An 11,524-nucleotide genomic window follows, 5' to 3' on the forward strand; every position below is an offset into this window, starting at 1 on the left:
TATATATATATATATATATATATATATATATATATATATATATATAACTGAATCACTTTGCTGTATACCTGAAACTAACACAGTATTACAAATCAACTATAATTTAATTTTTTAAAAAATGAAAATAGGGCTTCCCTGGTGGCACAGTGGTTGAGGGTCCACCTGCCGATGCAGGGGACACGGGTTCGTGCCCCGGTCCGGGAAGATCCCACATGCCGAGGAGCGGCTGGGCCCGTGAGCCATGGCTGCTGAGCCTGTGCGTCCGGAGCCTGTGCTCCGCAACGGGAGAGGCCACAACAGTGAGAGGCCCGCGTACCGCAAAAAAAAAAAAAAAAGAAAAAGAAAGAAAATAAATGAACACATGCATTTGTGACCAAGGTTCCCGGCCTCCCCATTTCTTCCCTGGACTACATAACTCACCTCCTTACAGGTGTTCCTGCCCCCGGACCCACCTCACTCTAGCTCACTTCCTACCTCAGAGCCTCCTTCGTCTCCTTGAAGTGCAACTCCAACCTTTCCTTTTCACCATTTAGGGCAGGCTCAGGAGGGCACATGGCTTGCACAAGATGATGGGACCTAAGTGACAGTACCAGTGTTCCATCCCAGGGCTCCTGACTCCAACTCCTTTCAGGAAAACAAAGCATTACTGTTTCCATTGCTTGCTTTTTCCTGCTTTGGTTTTTACCTATTCTGATTGGGTTCATCGCCCCTGCTTCTTTCATTCATTCCTTCACTCTTAGAACAATCTTTTACTTACGGAAGTTCAACCACTGGAGGATGTGCCGACAGATTCTTTTCTGCAATGCACAGACTTGATTGGGACACTTCACTTTTTCTCTCAGTCCAATAATTTGCAAGTGCCATGTGGGAGTACCGTAGCACTCATAGGATTGCAGGCAAAGATAAAAATCAGTGGAGCCATAAACTACTCCTGCAAAAATAAAGTGGGAATATTTCTAAACCGTTTGAGGTTTCCCACTCTCTTAAACAAGGTGTGTTAAGTTCATCCAGTCTCTTGAGCTGTATTTCGAAGAAGTGAGCTTGAAGAGCTACGCTTCAACTACTTAGGAAATTGAAGCATCTCCTTCAACTTCCTGGTGCTGTGTAAGTGAAGAGTCGATAGGGGCTAAATAAACGTGTCAATTAGAATTGCTAAACCCCAGACTGGACAGCAAGGCTGGTCTTGATATTTCATCCACAGGTGTTTCTTCAAATAATAAATAAAAAATAATACCTGTTAGGACAGAGCTACTTGAACTGATAATGGCATGCTATACATTGAATGGAATTTGAACCCCAGAAGCTCACATTTTAAATGCCCTCATTTCCTTTCTATTACTCATGGGTGTAGACAAATCTCCTCCCCCTCTTCTTCCCCTGCCCCCCACAGTTTAGGACCCATCCCCACATGCAGTGAAAGGGAAGAAGCAAAGCTATCACAATGAGGGACATATAGAAGATGGTTATCCCATAATTACGGCAAAGGTCTGACTGTCTCAGATGCCAAGGGAAAGCAAGTAGTGGTCATGGTCCTGCAGCACCCAGCTTACTATGAATGTAGAACTCTGCTTTGGGAGGCTCTCTTTCCTTAGCTCCATTCCCCTTGGTAAACAGACCTGCAAAGAAAACCCCACATAAATGTTGATACTGACTCATTGGATGTATAGAGTCAAGTACGATGGAGCTCCAAAACTGAGAAAAGGGACATTTGAATCTAATATGTTAAGCAAGTAATTCCAACTCCATGTGAGATATTTATAGACTAAGCTCTTCTTTATTGAACTATCAATTAACAAAGTGGGCCCCATTTTTAAGAAATAAATACTAAATAAAATAGCAATAATAATAACTGATGATGACAGACATACTTATAGCACATAAGAGTGCCAGAATAATTTATGAATAGTGTAGGACTTCCTAAACAACTCTGACGTTATTTGAGATAATTCAGTGATGTGGTAAAGGGTTATAAATTGAAATGCTTGAGAGTTCCTGACATTTAAAAAAAATCAATCCTAAACCAAGTGCCACTGAATTAAATGTAAATTAAACTAAGCTTATAATAACAAAAATGTACAAGCCTTGTGAAAATTCTGAAAGCAAAACTTAAAAAAAAAAATCTTCCCTACCTAAGCCAGAGATTAACATCAACAGTGATTAAGTCACGCTGCTAGCATGTACCCTTGAGATGAAGTAATGAAAACGGCACCTTACTTCTGTATTCTTCCTCCCCAAGGCCCAGTCTAATCATGAGAAAAACATCAGACAAACTCTAATTGAAAGGCATTCTACAAAATGCCTAACCAGTGCTCTCTGAAACATTCAAGGTCATCAAAAACAAGGAATGACCAAGAAATGGTCACAGCCAAGACAAGCCTAAAAATTCATGATGACCAAATGTCATGTGGGACCCTAGATGGCATCCTGGAGCAGATATAGGACATTAAGGAAAAACTAAGGAAATCTGAATAAAGTATGGACTTTAGTTAATAATAAGGTATAAGCATTGTATCATTAGTTGTGACAAGTGTAATATGTAAGATGTTAACAATATAGGAAACTGGGTACAGGGTATTTGGTAACTCTTTGTACCACACAACTTTTCTGTAAACTAAAACTATTCTAAAATAAAATGTTTATTGAAAAATACATAACAAATACAGTTAAAAAAAAGATCTTCTGGTATAGTATTTGCAAAGGGAGATGCTTTTTAGTTTATAAATTATTTCCATAATTCGTGACAGTTCTCACATCTGCTACTATAAAATTCATTGCACCCTCTCTGCCTCTTGGAAAAAAATGCATTTAATTATCAGTGAAATTCAACTCCAGCCTGTTATGATGAATGATTTGAACCTGTCAGCTCCTTTTCCCCCCTAAAAACAAAAGAACTGGAATGAAATACAGTCTTCTTCCTCTATTTCCTTCCTTCCACCTGCTTCATTTAATTGATGAGGGTTTGAGGTTTTATTAATCTTTTTGAGCTCCTCTCTAGGATGCAGAAAAAGCTAATATGATATCATTGTATCTAGCTAATGTGTGTGCTTTGTGAAATTGATACACCCTGCCAAGACATAAATTACTTAAGCTTTGATAAATGTGTTGAAATCAGGGAATGTTCAAACAGATAAAACACAGCAATTCCTCTTTTTCTCCCTTTTTTAAACTCCATTTTGTGCATGCCGTTAAATGTTTTTGCATTATTATTGTAATATGGTGGGACAAAAGATAGCAGTGATACTGATATTAGCGTAGGAAGGCCCAGCAAGTACAAAAGTAATGGGGGATACAGCCTTGTGTTTTGCAGATAACATCTAACAACCTTGCCTTGGACAGAGTGGTTTGCCAACAGGCTCAGAACCACCTACGGTCCTCTCCCAGCAGGCTGTATCACCGAAATTGTCTATATGGGAATGAGGGCACCTGCCAGACACATTGTACTTTCAGATCCTTTGCTGACTCATTTCGTAGGTTGGAATAAAAGATCCACAGACACATTTTGTTGGCAAAAAGAGCTCACCTGTCCCTGTGATATGGATATGACTCAGATGTCAGCGAGACTGGAAACACGAGGCAGCATTTGACTGATGCGCTGGGGTTGAGAAGGTCAATTTCTACTCGTTAATGTATCATATGGCACTGAACAAGTTGCTTGATTAACCACTAATCAGTTTCCTGGAGACCGGAGAATCCATATAATCCTTTGAAAACAATTCTTGGATAGGAGGCATGGGACTACACTTTGGACCACGCAAGAGCCAGCAGTCGCTGAATGCCTTTTGCAAGAGATTGGGCTCAGTAATTTCTAGCCATTCTTTTTCTTTTTGGGGGGCTGTGTGAGGTCTTAGTTGCAGCACGTGGGATCTTTGTTGAGGCATGCAGATTCTTTCCTTACAGCACGGGCTCTTGTAGTTTGCGGCACGCGGCCTCTCTCATTGAGGCATGCAAGCTCAGTAGTTGTGGCACGAGGGCTTAGTTAGTTGCCCTGCATCATGTGGGATCCTAGTTCCCCAACCAGGGATAGAACCTGCATCCCCTGCAGCGGAAGGCAGATTCTTTACCACTGGACCACCAGGGAAGTCTCCATCCATTCTTTTATTTAGTCCTTACAATCAACCAGCAAAGGACATAAAGGTGAGAAAATTGGGGCTCACATCAAATACTTCAAGCTAAGGGGGTGATGAAGTCATCAGGCACCAAACCCTATGCTTTTTCCACCATGCTGCTTTCATATTGGGAGTTTATGGATGAGTGCAGGCAGGGTTGTGGTTGATCCAAACCCCAGTCATCCCTGGTTAGGTCTTTTGAGGTAAAGCATGAGCCCTGGGGACTTTGGTCTCACAACTGTCTTTGTAGACCTGTTTAGGAGAGGGTGCCCTCTCAGCCGTGATGCATGCCTTTAAGAAAATATTCCAGGGTGAAGGCTGAACAAGTTACACCAAAGGGAGAGGAAGTTGGGAGAGGAGGTACAATTGTTGGCTTTTTAAGACAACTAGAAATATACTTACCCTTTTAATTATACTCTTCTACCAATACATCATCATCCAATAGTTTTTTTAAATTTGGGTTTAGATTTGGAAATCAGTACTTGTAAGAACCGTCCATGCATTTTAGAGTAAAAAACAGATGAGGTTATACACAGCTTTTCTCACCTTGTTTAATGTTATCAAAGCAAATGACAAATGTGATGGTCTAGGGCAAAGCAAAAAAACTAAAAGATACATCCATCTACTTTTTTTGTCTAAGGAACTGTCAGTGACTGTTTTTCATTGGAACAGAGAACAATTATAGATCTGTGCTTAATAGTTAAATTTGATTATTTTTATATAGGCCAACCTTAAAATCAAGGGCTCCTTGAGCAGGTTTGAACCTGAAGAGTATTATGTTAGAATATATTTTTTAGGAATCAAATTTCATTTTAAATTCTCATCTGGAGAATCTTTTCTGAAGAATTGAAGAGCCTTTCTAAAAGCAAATAATCATATCTAATGTATCTGTTTGATAAGCTTAGGTTTTTTTTTTTTTTTACACTCATATTTCTTTAGGATGAGTCACATATGTTTGGGTCAAGTTGCTATACCATGTTACTACAAAGAAAATCTTCAGTTTTTTTAAAAGTCAATAAATGACTTTTTGAGTAATTATTATTGACTAATCTCAGAACCATCACATCAGAAGTCCAAGGGATAAGAGAAGGATCTCATAATGTCTATCTCATAAGGGGGCCCATCATGTATTCTAAAATATGCTAATACCAGTTAACTTGAGACTCTACATGATTGAAGACTTCTTGTTGAACAATGGGTTCAATGTTGGTAGGTTTTCAATAACAGAAAAGGAAGGAGAAAAATAAGGCAAAGGACTAAATCAAGAAAAATGATCCAGGCAGAAAAAGCTCAGGAAAATGTGTAATGTAAAACAAACATTTTAAGAAAAACAAAAGAGCATGTTTCTCCTGGTAGTGAAGAGTGTTGTCATACTTGTAAGTGAAAAAATGTTTTTGAACGGAAAATGGATCTTAATTCTGCTAATAAAGTATTCATCAGGAGCATGGTGTGTAAAAGTAAGATTAAGATTTGGGGGGGGGTTTTGAAAAAGCAAGCTAAAGGGGAATTTACCCTATGAAAGAGAGAAAGAAAGGCAGGAGCGAGGGAAGAAGTGAGGAAGTTGTACAAATAGGGGAGTTGAGATCAGGAAGTAAAGGAGAAGCTTGAGTACCAGTGATTCTCAGGAACGGTAGTTGTGACTGTCAGCAATGACCAAGCAAGGCACATCTCGTGAAATACTGGAAACAGGCAAAACAATAGATAATAGACAGCAAGAATCATAATCAGAGAGAAGAGAAATTGGACCTTGATCAGCAAGGGGTTTCTTATCTGCCCATGTGTCCTTGAATGTCTCCCTGGAGAGAGAACAGGACAAGTCACTTGGACCAGGTTGCATCAGTTCCCAGGAAACTCAAGTCATATCTGGAGCCTGTACTGACCTTCATGAGCTGTATGACCAGTTGATCTGAATGAGGTTTTGTGCACATTATAATTAAGAGTGTTCAAAGACAGAAAGCTAGTTTCAGTATCAGAAATACCCAGAGTATTTTGAGCCAGAAATCCTGAGCAATGATACCTCTTTTCCTGGTGAATATGCCAGCCCTTTAATGCCAGGAGAGAGAAAGAAGCATCAACTCAGGATGTGTAAGCCCCTAAGAAGAGGTAGTACGGATTTAGGTTTCCAAAACAGTAAGAACATGCAGCATGCAGTTCGACAAACCTCCGTAATTTAAGTAAAGAGAAAAGAATTTCTAAAAATACCAGACCTGAGTGGGGGAAAGCCTTCGGGAAATTAATCAAAGGGACCAATACATTATTATGTGCTCCCTCCCCACCAAAGCAAAAAAAGGAAAAATCTACACATATATTTAAGTCCTTGGACTCCTCCTCTAAAGTGTTTGGGCACAAGCTATAGATGAAAACACTTCTCACAAAACTCTATTAGAACTTAAAACTTTTATGAATATATAAAATGTAACCTCATATTATTAAACTCTACCATGTAGTCAGGTGCAATATTAATAATTCAAGCTTTTTTTTCAAAATTGTATTGAAAGCAATAATTTTTGTAACAACCTGAGACTGGTTTTACCAGGTGCTTTGCCAAGTTTGAAATGGTTGGGGAAACTACATAAACACAGCCCCACTTCTTTGTCATCCTTTTCATCTTGCTGACACTTTTCCAGAGAATCATTACCAGAGTGCTTTGTGCCATTCGAGATAAGAGGCTCTCTGTGTTTCCACTAGAAACCTCTATTTTCCAGACTTTATAACTCATCCGTAAATGTTCACTCCAGGCAACAGTTTCATATATTATGATTCTGTCCCTCAAAATTCATATTGACTTAGCTAAGTGATTTTTAGAAATCATGAGGACTCTTACACTACAAAAAGAATAAGAAAAATCAAATGCAAAAAAAGTGCTATGTTTCAGTGGGTATGATTTGAGTCAGAATACTGTGGAATCCATAAAACACATGCACATGACTCTTTCCTGGCAATCCTATCTTTCAGGGTATTATTCAGTTGTAACAAAATTTAATTTATCAACAATAGGTCTATTAATTAATTCTAAGTGTACATTTCCAATTTATTTCTGTTTCTATAAAGGCAGCTAAATTTGAAATTATATTTTTTCAACTAAAACTTTTGTAGAACTTCCTATTCACACTACTTTTTGTTACAGAATTTGAAGTCAAATTATATCAGAAGTTATGAAATTATATGACATAAGCTTTGAATACAATAATACCCTTAGTACCTGCAAAAATATTTTAAGAGTCTTATCAATATCTTATATTCAGGTGGTTTCTACCTCCATGGTAGAAACCTCAGCATTCTAGAGTTGTTTCTACCTGAAAAAAAAAGATCTTACAAATTTAATGTTTTTATGAAATAAGAGACCAAAATATACTATTTCCCCCAGTCTGGGAAGATAGAATTGTAAAGATTAGGGAACAGAGACTAAAACCACATCAACGCATTAAAATGAAATACAATCAACCCTTGATATCCATGGGGGATTGGTTTCAGGATCCCCTTGGATACCAAAATCCAGGGATGTTTTAAGTCCCTTACATAAAATAGTTTAGTATTTGCATGTAACCTATGCACATCCTCCTGTGTATTTTAAATCATCTCTAGATTACTTATAATACCTAATACAATGTAAATACTTGCCAGAGTATGACAAATTCAAGTTTTGCTTTTTGGAAATCTCTGGTTGGGGGCGGGCGTGTTGGAGGGGGTTTTCATTTGTTTTTAACTTAATTCAGTGTTGGTCGAATCCACTGGATTCAGAACCTGCAGATACAAAGAGCCAACTGTACTCTCTTCTTGATCTCATCATTTCCGTTTTCGTACTCATGGATTTACATTGCTTGAATTAAATGGTCATCTTGTTACACTGTGGAGCCCAGCTGTGTGTGTGAAATGCTATCTAGCAGGAACTGAAATAAATTACAAGAATTAACCTGGTGGGGCTTCCCTGGTGGCGCAGTGGTTGAGAGTACACCTGCCGATGCAGGGGACACGGGTTCCCACACATGTGGGAAGATCCCACATGCCACGGAGCGGCTAGGCCCGTGAGCCATGGCCGCTGAGCCTGCGCGTCCGGAGCCTGTGCTCCACAACGGGAGAGGCCAAAACAGTGAGATGCCCACGTACCGCAAAAAAAAAAAAAAAAAAAAGGCACTCAAAGCCTAACCTAAAGTGTGTTTCTCTTTCTTCTTTTCGAACAGCTATTTTGTGACAGTAAAAAGGTGGTGCATGCCACAGAAGGGCTGGATTGGGAAGACAAAGATGCTGCCGGGACACTGGTGGGAAACGTGGTACACTCAAGGATCATCAATCCTCTGCGTCTGTTTGTTAGACAGTCTCCAGTCCCCAAGCCCGGACACTTGGCGTATGCGGACAGCTTGGAGAACTTTTGGGATTGGCTGGCCAATATCACGGAGGTTCAGGAGCCCTTGGCAAGAACTAAACGGAGGCCAATAGTGAAAACAGGAAAATTTAAGAAAATGTTTGGATGGGGCGACTTCCATTCCAACATTAAAACTGTTAAGCTCAACCTCCTTATCACAGGGAAGATCGTTGACCATGGAAATGGAACCTTCAGTGTTTATTTCCGACATAATTCCACAGGCCTGGGCAATGTTTCAGTGAGTTTGGTACCCCCCTCCAAAGTGGTGGAATTTGAAGTTTCCCCACAGTCTACCTTGGAGACCAAGGAATCCAAATCTTTCAATTGTCGCATTGAGTATGAAAAAACAGATCGGGCGAAGAAGACTGCCCTGTGCAACTTCGACCCGTCCAAGATCTGCTACCAGGAGCAGACTCAGAGCCACGTTTCCTGGTTGTGTTCCAAGCCCTTCAAGGTCATTTGCATCTACATTGCCTTTTACAGTGTTGATTATAAACTTGTGCAAAAGGTCTGTCCTGACTACAATTACCATAGTGAGACTCCATACTTATCTTCTGGCTGAATCTTTCTACAGCCAATAGAAAGGAAGGACATATATATTCAATTAGAATGACCAAGAACCAAGCCCAGCTCTTCGTGGTAAAGGATCCCTTTTGTTTCTGGCAGTGAACCTTCATTCCCTATAAGGTTTTCAAACTTAAAAGAAAAAGAAACATCTTTAAATGTGAATTGTGTTTGTTTCGATCATAAGTACCTGAATCTAAAGAGTAAAACTGTGTATGAAGCCATCGCTCTCACACAGGATGCCTAAGTCCTCCAGGTATTGTTGTTTCTCTAAGAGTCGATGGTAGCAACATGTAACAGGAAAGAACCGAATTATGCATGTGATAAACATTGCTCTTGAAGTGAGCCTGCCTTTGAAGTATGTTTTGGAAGATTACCTTAAAAATAGCAGATGCAGTAAAGCAACTGAAAAGATTGTATTGGGTAGATGAATTGCATTTCTGACACTGAATTCTTTTTTTATTGCTGTCTTTTCTCCCACATCTGTGCTGTCACTGATATGAGAGATGAAGGGGTAAAATTTGTTTCAAAACTCATGTGTGCAGTTACAGTGCCACAGTGATTGAGTGGAGTGGGATTTAAACGCTTAGCCCTGGTTTGGTCACCAGCCTCAGGATTCTCATGGGAGTAGTAACATTAGTGTATTAAGAAAGCAAATCTGGATATATTGTAAGTCAGTTCAACAATAATGACAATCAGGATGTTTTTAGATTGTTTTGTCAAATTCAGTGCTGTGAGGTGGTCAAAGATATCATAAATCTGTATTCACCCTTTAACCTCATTCTATTCATTTGGTAGTATGATTTTTATATACAGGTGTAGAACAACTCTTGAATTGAGAGAAAGTGATTGTTTCCTAGGCTAGAATGGGAAAGAAATTGGAATTGGAAGGAGGAAATTCTGGTATGATATATTCATTATTTCTAGCCTCTTAGATTAAGTTCTCCTTGCATTTAATTATTTACATGAGGGATCAAATTGTGGAAATAAAGAGTATATTTAAACATTGCTAATTATTATTAAGTGTTAATAACCAAGATGCATGATTCACCAGTCTTTTGAGATGACTTCCTAATAATGTTGCTTCACAACCCTGTCCTCCTCATCTTCTCTGAGGGGGTCGACGGTCATCCTGTGTCATAGAACTGGATGGTCTTTGAATTAGCACAGAAAGACAGTCTGGCTGACCAGTACAAAGGTTTCTAGAACCTGTAAGACTCATGGAATGGTTACTCTTTTTTACGATAGATGTTAACTTTTTTCCCCCTTCTTACCTGAAAAATATCAGTTAAAGTAAAACATTAAATTGAGGACTAAAGGAAGACCAGTCCTAACCAACAAAAATGCTCTTACTACATTGTTCAAAAAGCCAGCAGCACTCATCTCTATTTTGCATCTCCATTCCTTTCCTTTTCTTGGTGATATCTGCACAGTGTTTGGTTTTTGTCTTTTGTAAAAATTGTACTAGACTTAGTGTGTGGTAGTACAGGCTTGAAATTTTTGCTCTGAGTTCATCGGGTGCTTTTGTAATTTTGTGGTTGGTGTGAAATATTTTGAGACATCTTTTTATTTTCACGTAGAAACAAGATTAAAATACTATTTATTGTAAAATATGTGGGAACCATCTATGTATATAAACTTAGAATTTTCTGTGTACAGAGAAAGTATGTGTACACATTTCTATGTAAATAAAAAGAATTTGCTAAATCTGTCACATGGCTTCAGGGTTGTTGTTGTTTTTTAAGACTGTTCTTGTTTCTTTTCCTCACAGTGGTTTAATGTGTGTGCTCGTGCATGTGTGTGTGTGTGTGTGTGTTTTATCAACTGAGCATTAAGATTTTCCATATGTTCATATTAAACAGAACAGCTAGGCTATGGAGATTTTAAAGTAGAGTAAAAGAATAACTCATATAAACCACTTGACACATAGCTTGGCATCTAGTAAGAATTCTGTAAGTGTGAGCTGCCATTATGATTGTTATAATTATTATTACAAATGAAATGTGATTTAAAACTATCTGATGTTCAAAAGTTGAGTGGTATAAATATTATATGCATGCAAAGAAAAAAAGCTAAATCAGTCTACACAATTCTTAGATTTTAGCAGGATCTGTGGAATTAAAAAAAAGAAAGAAAGAAAGTTCCCCAGGCATATTTTTTAATTGGCATAGAAAATATGCCACATATATTTTTTAGTCATAATTTCATTTCAAAGCCTACATCATTGCCATTAATGGTACTTGGCACAATACAAATCAGATCCCATTTAAACATGCAAATGCACACATCTCCACAAAACCATTTTTGCCTTTGAGTACTTCAATTGAGGAAAAGGACATTCATGTAAGCTAATTTTATACCCAATCACAAATTGTTCAAAACGTCAAGGAAAAGATCCTTTTAAAAATGAAAATCAAACTAATAGATGAACACCTGAAAGCAATAAAATGTGTGTCAATTATGCCTCAATAAAAAAATTAATTTAAAAAAT

General features: G+C 38.4%; 1 protein-coding gene across 1 annotated transcript in view; it reads left to right on the forward strand.

The window, feature by feature from the left end:
• The window catches only part of NXPH2 (neurexophilin 2), a 109,788-nt gene extending 100,243 nt beyond the window's left edge, over positions 1-9,545 (forward strand). The window contains exon 2 of the mRNA XM_029225785.1: positions 8,288-9,545. Coding sequence (XP_029081618.1) covers positions 8,288-9,031 — 744 coding nt within the window. The 3' untranslated portion in view covers positions 9,032-9,545. The remainder of the gene's footprint in view (positions 1-8,287) is intronic.
• Positions 9,546-11,524: the final 1,979 nt, after the last annotated feature.

The sequence above is a fragment of the Monodon monoceros genome, unplaced genomic scaffold (genome assembly GCF_005190385.1).
Source record: "Monodon monoceros isolate NGI ecotype Baffin Bay Population unplaced genomic scaffold, NGI_Narwhal_1 Super_Scaffold_16, whole genome shotgun sequence".
NCBI lineage: Eukaryota > Metazoa > Chordata > Mammalia > Artiodactyla > Monodontidae > Monodon > Monodon monoceros.